Source organism: Melospiza melodia, chromosome 29 (genome assembly GCF_035770615.1).
Source record: "Melospiza melodia melodia isolate bMelMel2 chromosome 29, bMelMel2.pri, whole genome shotgun sequence".
In the NCBI taxonomy this organism is placed as follows: domain Eukaryota; kingdom Metazoa; phylum Chordata; class Aves; order Passeriformes; family Passerellidae; genus Melospiza; species Melospiza melodia.
The window spans coordinates 3,521,893-3,542,500 of record NC_086222.1 but is presented as its reverse complement, the minus strand read 5'-3'; the positions used below and the strand labels follow the sequence as shown (position 1 = coordinate 3,542,500).

Sequence of the window (20,608 nt, the reverse complement as noted above, 5' to 3'; positions counted from 1 at the left end):
GACCTCGTGCCTGGGTTCATTCTCAGGGAAATCTCTGATTTCTGGCTTAGGTGGGGATAATTTGCCTCTGGAAGTTTGGGGTTGTTTGTAAATTTATTTTTTTAAATCGGAAAATGTGTGGTCAGCCCTGGCAGGAAGGTTTCTAAATGGTGTGGGATGGATTTGGGTGTTATATGGAAATGAAAGTTGTCTTATTTGCTTTTTCTCCTTTCTTTCTTTCTTTCTTTCTTTCTTTCTTTCTTTCTTTCTTTCTTTCTTTCTTTCTTTCTTTCTTTCTTTCTTTCTTTCTTTCTTTCTTTCTTTCTTTCTTTCTTTCTTTCTTTCTTTCTTTCTTTCTTTCTTTCTTTCTTTCTTTCTTTCTTTCTTTCTTTCTTTCTTTCTTTCTTTCTTTCTTTCTTTCTTTCTTTCTTTCTTTCTTTCTTTCTTTCTTTCTTTCTCTTCCTTCCTTCCTTCCTTCCTTCCTTCCTTCCTTCCTTCCTTCCTTCCTTCCTTCCTTCCTTCCTTCCTTCCTTCCTTCCTTCCTTCCTTCCTTCCTTCCTTCCTTCCTTCCCATCATACACACAAATATTTCTATTTTTGGTCCACACCCAATGCACTAAAGCCCAGATTTAGCAAGCCACACAAATCTGAACTCCACTAATCAGAATTAACTCATGCAGAGTCCTTTGCTCCTCAGACCAGCCCAGAAACCTTCTTGAAACCCAGAATTTGTGAAATTCCCTTTTCCAATCCAGAAAAAAACCCCATGAGTCCCAGAATTTGTGAATTTCCCTTTTCCAACCCAGAAACCCCCATGAATCCCAGAATTGGTGAAGTTCCCTTTTCCAATCCATGAATCCCAGGATTTGTGAAATTCCCCTTTCCAATCCATGAATCCCAGAATTTGTGAAATTCCCTTTCCCAACCCCGAAACCCCCATGAATCCCAGAATTTGTGAAATTCCCTTTTCCAATCCATGAGTCCCAGAATTTGTGAAATTCCCTTTTCCAATCCCTGAATCCCAGAATTTGTGAATTTCCCTTTTCCAACCCCGAAACCCCCATGAATCCCAGAATTTGTGAAATTCCCTTTTCCAACCAGAAACCCCCATGAATCCCAGGATTTGTGAAATTCCCTTTCCCAACCCAGAAACCCCCATGAGTCCCAGAATTGGTGAAATTCCCTTTTCCAATCCATGAGTCCCAGGATTTGTGAATTTCCCTTTCCCAACCCAGAAACCCCCATTAGTCCCAGAATTGGTGAAATTCCCTTTTCCAATCCACGAACCCAGAATTTGTGAATTTCCCTTTTCCAGCCTCCCATTTCCTCGGATTTAGTGGGAATAACTTCTCAGGGAGCATTAATAAAACTTGTGACCCTAATTGGGAGAAAAGCTGGAATAAAGCTCCGGGTTTGGGGCGTTAATGGATGGCAGAGGGAGCAGCAGAGAAGGATCCAGGTTTCCTGTCCTTTTAGGATTGGACGGCGACTAAATTAGAGAAGATGGCTTTCCATAATTTCTCCAAACAATCACTTAATGGGAGAGGTATAATTCCACGAAATAGGTGAATGGAGTACTGATCCATTTTATGGAACCATCAATAAGCGAAACCTTGCCTGCTTTTAAGATTAAACTGAAGGAAAATTAAAAAAAAAAAAAGCACCCCCAAAAAAAGAAAAAGCTTCCAGGCAGTGAAGGGAGAAAAAAAGAGTATTTATCTTTACACAGAAAATTTGTGTGCTAGTAAAGTGCAGGCAGTGACAGGAATTTCAATTATTTAATCAAAAAGAAAATGAAAGTGGCTTTAAGTGTTGTGATTTGAGCCAGTGAAATCTAATGTGGGCTCACATTGAATATGAGGAAAATGGGAAGAAAATTAAAGCTGCTCCTACTTAAATCATGTGGTTACAAATGGTAAATTAGTTTCTCGATGTTTTCATTTAAGTGTTTAAGTGGAAGGTTTTATTCTTAATGTAGTGTTGTGACACAGAATAAAAACCTTATCTGCCTCGGTGGCTTTTTTTTTTTCCTTCCCCCCTCGGCGCTGCTGCCTTAGAAGGCAAAAGGGGAAAAAGCTGCAGCGGGGTTTGGCTGCTTTTGTGAAAATTGGGAGGCAATATGCTTTCAGCAGGCTCATTAAGGTAATAGATGAATAATGTCTATTAAAAATGCACTAGGCTAAATGAATTTAATGTGTGTTGGGAGTGAGGTTGCGCTTGCTGGGGGATGTAAACTGGGAAATTCTCTTTTTTTGTTGTTGTTGTTGTTGGAGTTGTTTGGGGTTTTAAGGGTTGATGACTGTCGGGAAATGCAATACACGCAGAGGTTTTATTTGGGAGTGTGAGACAGCTCCTAAAATCCTAAAATCCCTCAATATTTGGGGAATATTTTCTATAATTCCCATGTTTCTGGCTGTTCTCCTGCCTCCAAGTTTATGGCCTTTGCCTTGTAAGGTTAATTTCCCACATTATTTTCCAACAGCCATTGGCAAACGCTTCTGCCAAGGCCAAGGCTGGGTCCCTCCAAACTCAAAATAAAACAAAATTTGGGCAGAAAACCCTTTATTTTCTTTTTGGTTTTGAATTGTTAACATGGTGATTTCACTGCACTGAGCATCTCCACCATCAACTATGAAGATCAAAAAACATATGTATTATTTATTATACACATTATATATATTATATATATATTACATATTATATATTTTGTATATAATTATATTATATATAATACATTATATATTTTATATATATACACATATTATATTTGATATATATATTATATACATATATAAAATACGTGTATCGTTTATTATACACATTATATTATATATTATATATTGTTATATATACTACATAACATATTTATTATGTATTATACACATTATATTATATATTATCATTTATACAGCTATATATTATTATATTATGGAACACATTATATAGTATACACATTATGTTACATATATATTATAGAACATATTTGTTATTCATTTTATCCATTATATTATATATTATATTATATATATTGTTATATGTATTACAGAATACATTTATTATATATTATACTCATATTATATATTATTATATATATGTTATATGTATTACAGAATACATTTATTATATATTATATCCATAATATTATATATTGTTATGTATATTATAGAACACATTTATTACGTAGTATACATACTATATTATATATTATATATATGTTATATATATTATATTACACATTTATTATGTATTATATCCATTATATTATATATATATATTATAGAACACATTTGTTATTTATTGTATCCATTATATTATATATTATATATATTTTTATATGTATTACAGAATGCATTTATTATATATTATACTCATATTATATATTATTATATATATGTTATATATATTATATTACACATTTATTATGTATTATATCCATTATATTATCTATTATATATGTATATTATATATACATATATAATATACATATATTATATATACAATATCTGTATATTATATACATATATAATATACATGGGGGATGTATATATATACATATTATATATACATCCCTTTAAAATGAATATTTAATTTAAAATCAATTTAAAAATGAATAATAAATTAATATTGACCAATGTGAGGAAGTGTTATGAACATCAGACACCATCCCCTCACTTCCAGCACCTCCCCTTTGGCAATGGCCAATTCTTTCTTTATTTCCTTTTATTTGGGCAGGAAATCAGGTTAAAATCAAATATCAGGAATAGCTGGGCTGAATCAAAAGATGGGTTTGAAAAATCATCTAAATATTTTGTTATTGGTTTGTTAAGGAGTATCCACCTCCATCAGTCCTTATTTTAAATGACATTTTAATAGTTCCCTTTACAATTAAATAGTTCCCTTTATTATTAAATTTAAAATCAATTTAAAAATGAATAATAAATTAATACTGACCAATGTGAGGAAGTGTTTTGAACATCAGACACCATCCCCTCACTTCCAGCACCTCCCCTTTGGCAATGGCCAAAATGCCATTTCAAAATGCAATTTCCACTTTTAAAGCATTATTTGAAGATGCATTTGTGAGATGCTGACTCGATTCTCTCTCTCTCTCTCTTTTTTTTCCTCACCTTCCCCCCCAGGACCTGTCATCCACTTCTGCAGTGCTTAAAATAAAGTGCACAGATACAGAGGAAGCTGCAAGAGTCAAGAAGCCACATAATACAGAAATGTTTGGAGTAAAGTGTGTTACTCAGATCTTTCTAAAGTACATTTTCTGCCTTTATTCTGAAGGCCACAGCACAGCCAACTCTGCCTAATGCAAGTAATGGAACCAATCTCTCCCTTTGATCATCAAAAAGGGGATTTTTTTTTTCTCTATTTTATTGTATTTTTTTTTTTTTTTTTTGCAATCTGTTTGGGGCAAACATGAAAGAAAACAAAGATTAATTGTGCTGCAATGAAGGATAATTCTTTTTAATGAGGGATTGTGCTGCTGTGCAGGTGACACGGGAACATCTCAGGTGGGGCTTTGGTGTGCAGAAGGTGATGGAGAAATTTGTGTGCTTAAAAAAACCAAGTTCACTGGGGCTTAAGTGATTTATAAAATCCACTAGAATTGACCTGTTTATTGCAGCCCAGAAAATCTGATCTCAGAGTTTGTGAATAACCACAGAAAAACTCAAAATATAAACCCAGAAATGAGAGCTGGGATCTGGAGATGAACGCGCTCATTCCCCAACTGAAAACCACTCATTTCCTTCTATATTCATTGTGGTGCATCAAATATGATTTAAAGGTTCAGAAAAGTGGGGTTTTTATGCCACAGGTTGGCCTAAAATTTATTGAGATAATTCTTTTTAATGAGGGACTGTGCTGCTGTGCAGGTGACACAGGAACATCTCAGGTGGGGCTTTGGTGTGCAGAAGGTGTTGGAGAAATTTGTGTGCTTGTACTGGGGCTGGTCTTAAGTGGTTTATAAAACCAACTCGAATTGACCTTTTAACTGCAGCCTGAATGGTGGTTAGAAAATCTGAGCTCAGAATTTGTGAATAACCACAGAAAAACTCAAAATATAAACCCAGAAACGAGAGCAGAGATCTGGAGATGAACGTGCTCCTTCCCCAATTATAACCACTCCTTCCCTCTCTGTGTTCATTGTGAATCAAATATGATTTAAAGGCTCAGAAAAGTGGGTTTTATATGTCACAGGTTGGCCTAAAATTTAGCGAGACAATTGTTTTTAAGTAAGAATTTTGCTGCTGTGCAGGTGACACAGGAACATCTCAGGTGGGGCTTTGGGTTGCAGAAGGTGATTGAGAAATTTGTGTGCTTAAAAAACCAAGCCAAGTGCACTGGGGCTTAAGTGATTCATGAAACCCACTGGAATTGAGCTTTTAACTGCAGCCTGAATGGTGGTTAGAAAATCTGAGCTCAGAATTTGTGAATAACCACAGAAAAACTCAAAATATAAACCCAGAAACGAGAGCTGGGATCTGGAGATGAACGTGCTCCTTCCCCAACTGATAACCACTCATTTCCTTCTATATTCATTGTGGTGCATCCAATATAATTTAAAGGCTCAGAAAAGTGGATTTTTAATGTCACAGGTTGGTATAAAATTTAATGGGATAATTCTTTTTGATGAGGGATTGTGCTGCTGTGCAGGTGACACAGGAACATCTCAGGTGGGGCTTTGGTGTGCAGAAGGTGATGGAGAAATTTGTGTGCTTAAACTGGGAGGAAAAACCAAACCACAGGGGCTTAAGTGATTGATAAAATCCACTGGAATTGACCTTTTTACTGCAGCCTAGAAAATCTGAGCTCAGAGTTTGTGAATAACCACAGGAAAACTCAAAATATAAACCCAGAAACGAGAGCAGAGGTCTGGAGATGAACGTGCTCATTCCCCAGATATAACCACTCATTTCCTTCTATATTCATTGTGGTGCATCAAATATGATTTAAAGGCTCAGAAAAGTGGGGTTTTTATGCCACAGGTTGGCCTAAAATTTATTGAGATAATTCTTTTGATGAGGGATTGTGCTGCTGTGCAGGTGACACAGGAACATCTCAGGTGGGGCTTTGGTGTGCAGAAGGTGATGGAGAAATTTGTGTGCTTAAACTGGGAGGAAAAACCAAACCACTGGGGCTTAAGTGATTGATAAAATCCACTGGAATTGAGCTTTTAACTGCAGCCTGAATGGTGGTTAGAAAATCTGAGCTCAGAGTTTGTGAATAACCACAGGAAAACTCAAAATATAAACCCAGAAACAAGAGCAGAGATCTGGAGATGAACGTGCTCATTCCCCAGTTATAATCACTCCTCCTTACTCTGTATTCATTGTGATGCCCGAATATAATTTAAAGGCTTAGAAAATTGGAATTTTTTTTTTTTTATGCCACAGGTTGGGTGTTTTCTGTGTGTTTGGCACAGAGCTGGGTTTGGAAGGAGTTGTGGGCTCAACCTGGATGTTCCCAACAGCTCCCTCAGACCTTGGAGTGCAGATTTTTATTTTTGAGGCTTCAGAACGAGACATTTTAAAGCTGGAAAGGAAAAAAAGTGGATTAAAAAGGGCTCAAAGTATTGGTGGTTTCATTTTCACTAAAACCATTCAGGTTTTTGTGCTCTGGTGGCTGAGGTTTGTCCTTATGGGATGACAGGGAATTCCTTTCCCAGCCTTTTATCCCATTTTAGTGGCAAAGCAGAAATGAGGAGGAAAATCTGATTTTCAAACAGACCCTGACCCACTCAGTACTTCAGGCTCAGATTGTTATCTGCACTAATTAACTGGGGGATTTTTGGGGGTTTCTTTAGGGATTTTTTGGGGTTTTTTTAGGGAGCTTTTCTTTTTTCTGGTGGGTTTTATAGAAGTGAACTCCTCACTTACTCCAGATTGGGATCATTTATTTATTCCAGGGGTTTCTTTGAGTGGAGAAGGCTCGAGAGGTTTTGGATGGAGCAGCAGAGTAAAAATGAGGAGAAAAATCTGATTTTCAAACAGACTCAGACCCACTCAATACTTCAGGCTCAGATTGTTACCTGCACTAATTAATGGGGGAATTTTGGGGGTTTTTAGGGATGTTTTTTTTCTGGTGAGTTTTATAGAAGTGAACTCCTCATTTACTCCAGATTGGGATTATTTATTTATTCCAGGGGTTTCTCTGAGTGGGAAAGGTTTTCCAGGGAGCAGCAGAGTGTGGCAAATAATCAGAGGGAAGCCACAGAGAACAGGAGGAAAACAAAGGGAATAAATCAAAGTTGGGTGGAGAAGAAAGGGAAAAGCAGGATTATCCCACCCCAGAGGTTAAAGGCAAGGATGGGCACGGCTCAGACACCACAAAATCAGGGAACGAGGGAGATCCCGAGCCATTAATGCCAAAAAAAAGGGAGAATCAAAGGTGCAGATGTGCCGCTGATTGTTCCACAGCTGGAATGAAAGCAGAGCACGGAGCCCTGATGGGATAAAGGCAACAACAAAGAGGGAGCACAGAGCAGGAATGGATTTTTCCAGAGCTGAGGATTAGCCCAGATCCCAAAGTGCAGATGGGAGCGGGTGGAATAATCAGCCCTGCCCCGAGGGATGGGCGAGGAGGAACCGAGAGGGAACCAAGGGAAATGAGAATTATTGAAAATAGGGAAAGTTCTGAGCATCCCTCCTGGTTTCTGATGGTTTCTGAAGAGAAAGGAAAAGAAACAGAGAAGGAAAGAGAGGGAGAAAGAGAGAGAGAAAGAGAGAGAGAAAGAGAGAGAAAGAAAAAGAGAGAGAGAAAGAGAGGAAGAGAGGAAGAGAGGAAGGAAGGAAGGAAGGAAGGAAGGAAGGAAGGAAGGAAGGAAGGAAGGAAGGAAGGAAGGAAGGAAGGAAGGAAGGAAGGAAGGAAGGAAGGAAGGAAGGAAGGAAGGAAGGAAGGAAGGAAGGAAGGAAGGAAGGAAGGAAGGAAGGAAGGAAGGAAGGAAGGAAGGAAGGAAGGAAGGTGAAGAAAAGAGAAGAAAAGAAAAGAAAAGAAAAGAAAAGAAAAGAAAAGAAAAGAAAAGAAAAGAAAAGAAAAGAAAAGAAAAGAAAAGAAAAGAAAAGAAAAGAAAAGAGAAGAAAAGAAAAGAAAAGAAAAGAAAAGAAAAGAAAAGAAAAGAAAAGAAAAGAAAAGAAAATCTATCTCGCAGGGGTTTGAAAATGTCCAGATCACCCTGCTGAAGCTCTTAGGGAATGAAGAAGGTCTCAATTAATAAATGTCACTTTTAAGGGAAGTGTTTGGATCAAACCTGTCAGTGTTTCTGCTTTTATTCTCCGCCCTAATGAAATGCTCAGGGTTATCAGATAATGAGGCAAATCTTCAGTACAGAGATAAAATTCTGGATTTGAGACTGAAACTGCTGACCCCACACATGGATAGCTGGGTTTGATCTGTGTAAGGAAGCTATAGTCTTTTTACACTTTCAATTTTTATCCCTTCTTATCCCCAAAATTCCTGCAGCTCTTGGCGGGATGGAAGCCTCAAAAAAGCCTTTCTGCCTCAGAACCTCCTCCCATCAGCAGCACTTCCACGGCCCCGTGCTTTTCCCCTGGCACTTCAGCCTGGAATTGTTGTGCTTTTTGAGGAGGTTCGGTGATTTTCTCAGAATTACACGGAGCTGGCTTTTAACCTGAGTGTTTACTGCCTGGGGATAAATCACCAGGCTGATTTCCCCTCCGGTTCCCATCCTGGCTTTTCTCCCTCTCAGCACAGATGAGGGGCAGTGCCAGGCTGGGCAGTGCCAGGGTTTGAGCCAAGGGAGGGATTCTGAGCCTTGGAAAACTTGGATGGAGTTTTCCACCATCTCTGATTAGGGGATAAACTCCTCTCTGAAGCTTCATTTGCCCTCTCTCAGCCCCGGGATATCAAACCCATCCTCTGAGCTCTCCTGGAGGGTTTTCCAGCAGAAATATTCCCAATATCCCAAGCTGGAAGGGCCCACGAGGAGTTCAGCTCCTGTTCCTCTGTGGCAATGCTGAAATGGCACAAAATTTCCAGTGCAGTCCCAGCCTGCTGCTCCAGGGGCTCCTGTCACCCTGGATTTTAAGATTTTCTGAGCCTTCTGATGTGACATTCTTGTAGTGAACTTTCTCACACGCTTTCTGTAAATAACTTATTGTTTTACATTCTTTTATGGAGGAGGAGAAATTGATGGACTGTTGGCTTGTCCAGTGCCATTGGAGAGGTGGCACTGTCACTGTCCAATCCACTGTCACTTTTGGAAATCTATAAACCTATAAACCTATAAATCTATAAATGCTGGAGTCAGAAATTTGAAATTCCCTTTTTACCTTGAGAGAGCTGCGTGTCCACATCGTGTAAATAACTCATTGTTTTGCATTTCTTTGTGGAGGAGGAGAAATTTGATGGGCTGTTGGTTTGTCCAGTGTCATTGGAGAGGTGGCACTGTCACCCTCCAATCCACTGCCACTTTTGGAAATCTATAAATGTTGGAGTCAGAAATTAAACTTCCCTTTCTCTTCACCTTGAGAACAGCGAGGTTGTGTTCTTTGGCGTCCTATAGTGACAGCTCCCACTTTGTCCCAGCTGAGCTGGATTGATAAAATCCCTCACCACCAACACACCCACCCCACTCCTGGATTTCTGAGCCTGAGCTTGTGCAGAAAAGGCAAATTTGGGGATGGAGAGAGGGGCTGGGGCAAGGCAGGGGTGGTTTTGCCTCTCCCCAGCAGCAGAGGCACTCGGGGATGGGAAGTGGCTGAGCCTGAAGCATTGAGCCAGGAACATTCCCCTTTAAGCCAAACTTTGTGTTCAAAGCCCTCTCCTGCACAAAATCTCCAGTGCAGCCCCGACCTGGAGCTCCAGGGGTTCCCACTTTGTCCCAGCTGAGCTGGATGGATAAAATCCCTCACCACCAACACACCCGCCCCACTCCTGTATTTCTGAGCCTGAGCTTGTGCAGAAAAGGCAAATTTGGGGATGGGGAGAGGGGCTGGGGTAAGGCAGGGGTGGTTTTGCCTCTCCCCAGCAGCAGAGACACTCGGGGATGGGAAGTGGCTGAGCCTGAAGCATCGAGCCAGGAACATTCTCCTTTAAGCCAAGCTTTGTGTTCACAGAATTTCCAGTGCAGCCCCAACCTGGAGCTCCAGGGGTTCCCACTTTGTCCCAGCTGAGCTGGATTGATAAAATCCCTCACCACCAACACCCACCCCACTCCTGGATTCCCACAGGGCGCCAGCTGAGCCTGAGCTTGGGGAGAAAAGGCAGATTTGGGCAAAGGCAGACACGATGGGGATGGAGAGAGGGGCTGGGGCAAGGCAGGGCTGCTTTTGCCTCTCCCCAGCAGCAGAGGAATGGGAAGTGGCTGAGCCTGAAGCACCGAGCCAGGAACATTCTCCTTAAGCCAAGCTTTGTGTTCAAAGCCCTCTCCTGCACAGAATTTCCAGTGCAGCCCTGACCTGGAGCTCCAGGTGTTCCCACTTTGTCCCAGCTGAGCTGGATTGATAAAATCCCTCACCACCAACACACCCACCCCACTCCTGGATTCCCACAGGGCGCCAGCTGAGCCTGAGCTTGGGGAGAAAAGGCAGGTTTGGGGATGGGGAGAGTGGCTGGGGAGTGTTTCTGCCTCTCCCCAGCAGCAGAGGCACTCGGGGATGGGAAGTGGCTGAGCCTGAAGCAGCGAGCCAGGAACATTCTCCATTAAGCCGAGCTTTGTGTTCAAAGCCCTCTCTCGTGTTACACGTGTGGCTGCTCAGCCCCGGCTCTTCAGCCCTCTCTGCTGCAGCCAGGCTCCCATTTGGAGCCTATCAAGGCTGTCTGTTTTTAATTTAACCCTTCCTTTTGGAGTGGATTGGTCTTGAAAGGCATGAAAAGGCCGGGCTCCCGAGCTACCTTACCTCTTCAAGGTAAGTGCCCGTGTTTTTAAACCACGCCAAATTTATCCCTGATGCAGCGCACTGAAATAAAGCTGCCAGCATCAATGCAGCCAGGCTGACCTCTGAATTGACCCCCGAGGTTTTAAGTCAAATCCATTTCTGTTTTCCTGGGTAAAATTCTGCCTGTGATGTCTTCAAATGATCTTAAGTGTGCGAGTGATGATGGTTGGGATTTATCTAAGCAAAGCACGTGTGTTATTAAATCAGGAATGGGGTGCATCACTTCCAGCAAGTTCATAAACCTCTTTATTCTGTAAAATTAATTTTTGTTTTACTGAAGGAGCAAGAGACAAGCTCCACAGCACTGTGGCTGTGGGTAGAGAAAAATCAGGAGGTCTGAGTTATTTGGGGTGCCAGACTGGGATTTGCAGAGTCCCTCAAGGGGTTTAGGGGGGATGGAGAAAGGGACAATTCTGGTTCTCCCGTCAAATGGGGAGGGAAACACCCAGAGAGTGAAACAGCCCAAGGTGCAGCTTCTGCCTGGGGTATCCTGATCCTGGTCCTGACCCTGATCCCGATCCTGATCCCGATCCTGATCCTGATCCCAATCCCGATCCTGATCCTGATCCTGATCCTGACCCTGATCCTGATCCCGATCCTGATCCTGATCCTGATCCTGATCCTGATCCCAATCCCGATCCTGATCCCAATCCCGATCCTGATCCCAATCCCAATCCTGGTCCTAACCCTGATCCTGATCCTGATCCTGATCCTGATCCTGATCCCAATCCTGATCCTGATCCTGATCCCAATCCCGATCCTGATCCCAATCCTGATCCTGATCCTGATCCCGATCCCAATCCCAGTCCTGATCCCAATCCGAATCCTGATCCTGATCCCAATCCCAATCCTGATCCTGATCCCAATCACAATCCTGGTCCTGATCCTAATCCCAGTCCTTCTCCTTCTCCTTCTCCTTCTCCTTCTCCTTCTCCTTCTCCTTCTCCTTCTCCTTCTCCTTCTCCTTCTCCTTCTCCTTCTCCTTCTCCTTCTCCTTCTCCTCCTCCTCCTCCTCCTCCTCCTCCTCCTCCTCCTCCTCCCCTCTCTGTTTGTCCCTCCCGATGTGTCCCAGCCCTGCAGGTTGGGGCAGTCCCTGCTGGTGACACCCCACGGGTTCTGTTCTCCCGGAGTTTGGCAGCGGATGGGATGGGATGGGGTGTGTAGGGAGGGCCTCTGTTTGTGTCCGTCTGTCTGTCCAGCCTGGCAAAGGGATGATCCAGGATCCAGGGGCTGCTCCTGGGCGTGTTTGGGGGTCCCTGGATGGAATCCACTCTGTGGGGTCCCATCACCCCAGGGACAAACGGGGAAAAACAGGGAAAAACTTCTGGGGCAAAGAGCACCCGACACACCTGGCACCCCATTTCTGTCACAAAGAGCTGTGAAAGGTTAAATTATAAAAAAATCCCTGGATGTGAGCACTGCAGGGGAGATCTCCCTTCCCGGGGCTGCCATCCTGTCCCTTCCCCACAGATGGGGTCTGTCCCCTCTGCTTCTTGCCCCAAAACAGCAGCAGGGAGATGCTGATGTGCCTGAAACGCCGCTGCCCAACTGGGGCACGAGTTTTGCTGCAAATGAGCACCAAGACTCGCCCCATTTCCTGCTCTGCCTCATTCCCCTGTGCCCCAAATCAACTCCAAAAATCAGCCCTGCCGATGTTTGGGGCTGGGACCCAGCCTGGCTGCGGTGACACAGCTCCAATCTCTCAGCTCTGCCTTAAATACCCAAATTTACCCCCCCAGGAGGAGGGAGAAGCCCAGGCCCCCCCGGCAGAGCAATCCCAGCTGATGAAATGGCTCCTCAAGCAGCTTAGACAGACTCTCCTCATCAGCAGGGGGGCATTAGCCCCGTTTCATCACCCCGAGTCCATCCACTCGATTGCTCCAGCGCTGAAAGTTGGATTTCAAAATCCTTCGGCCAAAAAGTCCTGATGGTCATTTCAGGAGGGGCCGCTGCCACGGGATTATTGCCTTTATCTATTTAGTTTTTTTATCTAGTAATTGATTTATTTATCTATTTATTTGTTTGTCTGTTTATTTATTTATCTATTTTTTTCCCTGGGGAAAAAAAGAGGGAGGGGAGAGGAGAGGAGAGGAGAGGAGAGGAGAGGAGAGGAGAGGAGAGGAGAGGAGAGGAGGAGAAGAGAAGAGAAGAGAAGAGAAGAGAAGAGAAGAGAAGAGAAGAGAAGAGAAGAGAAGAGAAGAGAAGAGAAGAGAAGAGAAGAGTTAGTTTGTTTTGGGGGTTTTTTTGGTGTTTTTTTGGGATTTTTTTTTTGGGTTTTTAAAATTATTTTTCCTAGGGAAAAAGAGGGAGAGGAGTTGAGTTTTTCCCCCAGTCCTGGGGGACTCCTCCTGCTTTCCTGCATCAGGTACTCTGCAGGAAAGGATCTGTGTATAAATAGAAATATATACATTTCCAAATATATAAAACACATATAAGACTATAACACAGGATATAAATACAAATACAACGCATAAAGCAAAGGCAGAACCGCGGATATTTTTATTCAATACACACGATTTCACGCTGCTGGGCTGTGTGCGCTCTGCCCGTCCGCGGTCACTCCGCACCACACAAAGTGCGGGCGTGGCTCCAGCGGGCACAGACCCTCCCATGGGTTCCCTGCTGGCTCTCCGGCCGCCCCCTCCCCAATAATTCCCCAATAATTCCCCAGTAATTTCCCAATTTCGGCAGCTGCCCAAGGAGCCCCCGCTGTCCCGGCCGGGCGCTGTCCCCGCTGCCCAAGCCGAGAGCAGCGCTCTCATTAAAGCGCCGCTCTCGCCGTTTCTATTCTTTCGCGGCTCTTTCCTCATCTATTTACCATTTACCAGCTCATCCATATGGAAGGCATGGCTTGCACTTGCCGGAGAACTGTACTTTTAGGACTAATTGATTCGGGTAATTAATTTGTTCTACCTGCTGGATCAGATGGAAGCGCTGTCCGTGTGCCCAAGGATTAGCACTTGTCTTTCTAACATCTTTCTTAATTATCTAATAGCATGGGTTGTGCGAATTCTGCCTCTATTAGAACACTTTTACTATTAACGGGAGTGATCGGAATTGTGATGACAACTCGATTTCAACAAATTAGAGCTTAAAATCGGGAGATGAAGGAGAAGCGCCTTCTTTTAATTTCCCTGAGTTTAACATCAATAATTAGAGCAATTTGCCGAGATGCGAATCGAAATTATCTCGGCTATGATGTGGTGTATCACCCTCATTTGAGCAAATTGACTCCGGGGAAATGAATGGCGCAGATTAGAGGGGTGAGGAAAGGCAAAAAGAAAAAAACCAAAAAAGACAAACAGAGGAAAGACGCCCCAAAAAAAAAAAAAAAAAAAAAAAAAAAAAAAAAAAAGGAAAGAAAAAAAAAAGGAAAGAAAAAAAGTGTTGGCGTAACAGAGAGCGGGGCAGGGATGGGAAATGGGAGCACGGGATGAAGGGATGGGAACAAAACCGTGCTGGGATGATGGGATGAGAGCTGAGAGGGACGGGAGAAGCGGCGTGCGCGGGGACAGGTTGGGAGCGGAGCGTGGGAAAGAAGCGCTGCTTTATTTCCCCCCAAGTTTTGTTCTTTATTTATTTATTTTTAAAAGGGGGGGGGGGAGAATAAATAAGAAAAGGAGGAGATCCCGCCGTGTTTCGGGGGGAAACAAACGCCGGGAGCGGGGCTGAGCGCGCTGGCGCGGGGCGATGCGCTGGGGACGCTGCGGATCCCGAGCGGCTCCTGCCCGATCCTCGCCCCCTCCTCGCCCCCTCCTCGCCCCCTCGGGGCCCCCGGGGTGCTCTGGGTGGCCCCGCAGGCCCGGCCCCCCCCGCTCGCCATTGGCTCAGCGCGCGTCCCCCTTCCCAGCGCGCCTCAAAGCGCGCAGCAACCCGCGCATCCCCGGCGCGCCCGCCTCGCCTCCCCCGGCTCCGCCAGCTCCTTCCTGCCCGGGGGATTCCTTTTTTTTTTAAATTATTATCGCTGTTTGTTTTGACTGAGGATTAAAAAAAAAAAAAAAAATCATCTTTATTTCTTTATTGACATCATCATTTTTATTTCTTCCCTGCCGGCCGCCCCTGTCTCTGCTCCCGCAGCTCGGCTTGTTTCTGCCTGGGGGGTTTCTTTTTTTTTTTTTTTTTAATTATTATCGTTGTTTATTTTGACTGCGGATTTTTAAAAAAATCATCTTTATTTCTTTACTTACATCATCATTTTTAGTTCTTCCCAGCCGGCCGCCCCTGTCTCTGCTCCCTCAGCTCGGCTTATTTCTGCCTGGGGGGATTCCTTTTTTTATAAAAAAAATATTATCGCCGTTTATTTTGACCGCGGATTTTAAAAATCATTATTTTTTTCTTTATTGACACCATCATTTCTATTTCTTCCCCGCCGGCCGTGCCCCCGCAGCCCGGCGCGGCTCCGTGCCTTGCCCGCAGCCCGAGCGGGGCCATGAACCTCAACTTCACCTCGCCGGTGCTGCCGGTGGCCACGGGCCGGCCCACGTCCTTCTTCATCGAGGACATCCTGCTGCACAAGCCCAAAGCCCTGCGGGAGGTGCCCCCCGAGCCCTTCCCCGGCTCGCTGGCCTCCCGCGTGCCCCTCTTGGACTATGGGTACCCCCTGATGCCCACCCCGACCCTGCTGGCGCCGCACCCGCACCCCGCCCTGCACAAGCCGGAGCATCACCACCACCACCACCCCTATTTCCTCACCACCTCGGGTAAGTAAGCGTCGGATCGGGGCGCCCAGGTGGGGACTGGGGTGGGGACGGGGGTGAAAGAGCCGCTCTGGGGCTGCCAGGAATCTTTTACATCCCCCACAGGCATCCCTGGCTGCTCGCCCCGGGGCAGCCGCCTGGTTAGCCGCTGTCCGAAACCTGGAGGTTTTCGCTCTGTTTGCCTTTAATTTTATTTTTTTAAACCGCTTTTATTTAATAAAACCTCGCTTTTCCCTCTCGTTGTCCAAGCGGGCTCCGATTTTCCATCTCCAGCAGCCCCCGCTGTGGCTGCGCCGCTGCTCTCCCGCTCCCGGCTCTGCCCGTTCCTTGCTCTACAAGGAGAAAACCTCCCAAATTTCCCAAGCCTTGTGCCAGCGGGGCTGCCAAGGATCGTTTCCCCCTTCCCAGGCTTTTCCAGGGCTCTCCCGTTTTTTTCCGTGCCCATTTCGTTGTGGTTTCCCCGCCGGGAGGGTTCAGGTCCCCTCCTGTGACTCCGTTCACCACCCCGGGATGGGCTCTCGGAAAATCCCCCTCGCATTCACCACAACAAAACCCCCAACCCCAAACCAATCAATCGACCTCAGAAACGAAATCAACGAAAAAAAAACCACAAAAAAATTCAAAGAGGCAGAGGGTGAGCCCCCACCCCGAGCCGCGGCAGGACAAGCGCGGCATTTCTGGGGTTTTTGCCCGGTGCCCTCTCCCGGCCCACGGTGCTGTGTCCCCGCAGGGATGCCGGTGCCGGCGCTGTTCCAGCACCACGCTCACGCCGAGCTGCCCGGGAAGCATTGCCGCCGCCGCAAAGCCCGCACCGTCTTCTCCGACTCGCAGCTCTCCGGCCTGGAGAAGAGGTTTGAGATCCAGCGCTACCTGTCCACGCCCGAGCGGGTGGAGCTGGCCACGGCCCTCAGCCTCTCCGAGACGCAGGTACGGGACAGGGGACTGGCTCTGGGACCTGTCCCCAGCCCTCATCCCATGGGCCCGGCATCCCCACAGCCCCAGGGGCATCCTCACACCCCAGAGAGCATCCTCACATCCCCAGGAGCACCCCTATACCCCGAGGAGCATCCCCATACCCCGAGGAGAATCCTCACATCCCGAGGGACATCCTCACATCCCGAGGGACATCCTCACATCCCCAGGAGCATCCTCACATCCCGAGCAGCATCCTCACATCCCGAGGAGCATCCCCACATCCCCAGGAGCATCCTCACATCCCCAGGAGCATCCTCACATCCCGAGGAGCATCCCCACATCCCCAGGAGCATCCTCACATCCCCAGGAGCACCCCTATACCCCGAGGAGCATCCCCATACCCCGAGGGGCATCCCCACATCCCGAGCGGCATCCTCACATCCCCAGGAGCATCCCCACACCCCCAGGAGCATCCCCACATCCCCAGGAGCATCCCATCCTTTCAGCATTCCCCAGATCACTTCCAGCATCCTGTCCCCAGCACCTGTCCCCGGCACCTGTTCCCAACCCTCCTCCCATGGGTCCAGCATCCCCACACCCCGAGCACCATCCCCACATCCCGAGCACCATCCCCACACCCCGAGGGGCATCCTCACATCCCGAAAACCATCCTCACACCCCGAGGAGCATCCTCAGATTCCAAGGAGCATCCTCACATCCCGAGCAGCATCCTCATACCCTGAGGAGCATCCTCACATCCCCAGGAGCATCCTCATACCCTGAGGAGCATCCTCACATCCCCAGGAACATCCCCACATCCCGAGGAGCATCCCCACATCCCATCCTTTCAGCACCCCCGGATAATTTCCAACAACCCAGCGCCCCGTGCAGCATCCCCGCATCCCCTCCAGCGTCCTGCACATCCCATCCCCTCCGAATCCCCGCATCCCACCCGCTCAGCCTCCCCGCATCCCCTCCAGCATCCCCACACCCACCACACCCAGCACCCTTCTCCCTTTAACTTTTACCACTTTCCTCCCTTTTTTTTCCCCCCCAATCTTCCCCCCGCTTCCCCTCCTCCCCACCCCCAGGTGAAAACCTGGTTCCAGAACCGCCGCATGAAGCACAAAAAGCAGCTGCGCAAGACGCAGGACGAGCCCAAGCCGGCGGCCGGGGAGGAGAGCCGGGAGCAGAGCCAGAGCTCCCCCGAGCCCGAGCTGCCCGAGGCGGCCGCGCCCCAGCCCCGCCAGGGCCCCGCCGGCCCCTTCGTGCTGCAGGACGCCGAGGACGAGGTGGACATCCTGGAGGAGGGGGACATCTGTCCCCATCGCCTCTAGAGCCTCTGCTTGGCCCCCCAAGGGCTGGGGAAGGGGGCGCGGATCCAGGGGGAGCCCCTTCCCCTCCTCTGGTGTCCCCCCAGCATCACCCCGAGGTCGGGCAGCGCTCGGAAATCTGCGGAGCCGAGGTTGTTTTAGGTCCCCCCCTTCCCTCCGAATTGTCGGAGTTTTCCTCGTTCCCCGAACTTTTTTGGGGTGTAAAATAAATGTCTACTCGTGGCGGCGCGTTGTGGGTCCTGGAAGAGGCAGGCAGGGCAAATTTCACCCTTTATTCCCCCCAAATCCCGAAATCCTCGCTGCTCTCCCCACGCTCTCCGGCTCGAGAGCTTCCAAATAAAAAGAATTGTAAGAAAAACCCTCCGAAGGAACAGGTAAGGCAAAAAAAAAAAAAAAAAAAAAAAAAATCCGATTTATTTCATTCGGCTGTGGGGGAGTGAAGGGCGAGCATCACCAAGAACTCGATGTCGCCTCGGCTGCACGGAGCAAACGGCGCTCGCAGCCAGAAAAAAAGGGATTTTCTACAGCTTGGAGAAGTGGGCAGCGCGAATCCTGCCCGGTTTAAAGGTGTGGATGTGGATTAAAAGGATAATTCCATTTTCCTGTGAAACAGCCCCGGAGCGGGTCCCGTCCCCTCCCTGCGCTCAGCCGGAGCAGCCCCGCTTTGCCTTTCCCTCCCTGCCGGGGAAATTGGGTTCATTTCCAGGTAAATCCTGATTTATTTGTAATTTTATTTTGGTTTCGGGCTGAGCTGCTGGCTGGGAAATGCGCAGGGAGCGAGGTGGATGTTCAGCATCTCCGGGGAGGAGAATTTTCCCAGAATTTTCCTGGGAAATTTCTGCTGAAAATTCCGGCTCAGCATCCCCTGCTGCAGCACCACGGCGGCGTGGCGGTGTCTCCTCCTGTTATTTAATTTTTTTTCCCCTGTTATTTAATTTATTTTTCTTTATATTTTTGTTTTTTTCTCGCGAATTTAATTTGGTTGTCCGGCGTTCTTAGCACTTTCAGGGCATTTTGGATGATGGGACACGTCGTTTTGTGAGGGGAAAACGTTTAAATTTCCTGTTTAATATATAAAATATAGATGATTGAAATGTGTATGTCCGCTTCCTTTATTTTATTTTGTGAGTCTGCCTTTCTAATTTTTTACACGAAAAATAAAGATCGCACATTGCGTTTAGAGGAAAACCCTCAATACCCATCCACATATCCAGGAAAAGCTGCATAAATAATTCTTTCAGGATGTTTCAGAAATAAATCCTTTCAGGACAATTATTTTCATCAACAAAATGCCACAGATCTCTTTAAAAATTAGGATTTTTGAAGCAACCACGTTTCTCGGTGGGGTTTGAAGCAGAGCTGGCTGGAAATGCCACTCCCAGCTCCGATTTCTCCCCTTTTCCCAAATCCCGTGGGCAGGGAAGCGATGGGAATTTAAAAACCTGGAAAATTTCACATTTTTTTCTGCGTGTTTTGCTCTGGGATTATTGCCAGCCTCCCCCCAACAGGTTTCATCGGGAATTATTAAAATTGAGATCGGATCCACACGATATTTGTGGGGTTTTTGTGATATTTGTGGGGTTTCTATGATATTTATGGGATCCACATGATATTTACGGGGTTTATATTATATTTATAGGATCCACATGATATTTATGGGATCTATATGATATTTATGGGATTTATATGATATTTATGGGATCTATATGACATTTATGGGATCCACACGATATTTATGGGATCTATATGACATTTATAGGATCCACATGATATTTATGGGATTTATATGATAATTTTGGGATCCACATGATATTTATAGGATTTATATGATAATTTTGGGATCCACATTATATTTATGGGAACCTATATGATATTTATGGCATCCACATGATATTTATGGGGTTTATATGATATTTATGGGATCCACATGATATTTATGGGATCTATATGATATTTATGGGATCCACATGATATTTATAGGGTTCTATATGATATTTATGGGATCTATATGATATTTATGGGATCCACACGATATTTACGGGATCCACATGATATTTATGGGACCTATATGATATTTTTGGGATCCACATGATATCTATAGGATCTATATGATATTTTTGCAATCCACGCGATATTTACGGGGTTTATATGATATTTATGGGATTTATATGATATTTATGGCATCCACACGATATTTATGAGGGCCACATGAGATTTATGGGATCCATATGATATTTATGGGATTTATTTTTGAGCACGTTTGCTGCTGCTGTTCCAGGGTCGGGAATGGCTCGGGACTGTTCTGGCTCTGCTCTGTGGTGTCAGATCTATGAGAAAAAAAGTCAAAATACGACTCAAAAAACCCTCAAATCTCTGTTGTTGCTCCCCTGCCACTCCAGGAATTCACTTCCCAAAATATTTTTGCCAATCAATCAAACAAACCCCACAACCTCTGGGCGGTTTTGGGCACCTCGACTGAAAATTAAAGCTAAAAATCAGATTAAAAACCGATCCCACACCGGCAGAGTGGGAATATCCCCGTTCCCAGGGATATCCCCATCCCATCCTTGCAGGGAACAGAAAGATTTTGGGAATTTGCTTATCCCACAAAGTTTGGTGGAAAAAAAATCCCTGAAATTGAGAGAGATGAAGGAAACGCTGCCAGAGAAATCCCCAGTGTCAGCAGCAGCTCCTGCCCAGCTGGAGATGGAAAAATGGAATTTCCAGAGAGTCTGGGCGACGTTTTGGGAAGGGGTTATTGCAGAATGGAGATGGT

General features: G+C 45.7%; 1 protein-coding gene across 1 annotated transcript; it reads left to right on the top strand.

Annotated features, from left to right (window-relative positions):
* Nucleotides 1–15,315: 15,315 nt before the first annotated feature.
* Nucleotides 15,316–17,835, top strand: BSX (brain specific homeobox). The gene is made up of 3 exons (XM_063178529.1): nt 15,316–15,586; nt 16,314–16,510; nt 17,590–17,835. Exons 1-3 carry the CDS (start codon nt 15,316–15,318, stop codon nt 17,833–17,835), a joined length of 714 nt encoding a protein of 237 aa, XP_063034599.1.
* Nucleotides 17,836–20,608: the final 2,773 nt, after the last annotated feature.

What these genes read in the sequence shown, in the direction of transcription:
- BSX (XM_063178529.1), top strand. Translation starts at nt 15,316, where the DNA reads ATGAACCTCAACTTCACCTCGCCGGTGCTGCCGGTGGCCACGGGCCGG. An exon ending in CTATTTCCTCACCACCTCGG is followed by an intron (nt 15,587 to 16,313) that starts GTAAGTAAGCGT and finishes GTGTCCCCGCAG; the next exon opens with GGATGCCGGTGCCGGCGCTG. An exon ending in TCAGCCTCTCCGAGACGCAG is followed by an intron (nt 16,511 to 17,589) that starts GTACGGGACAGG and finishes CCCCACCCCCAG; the next exon opens with GTGAAAACCTGGTTCCAGAA.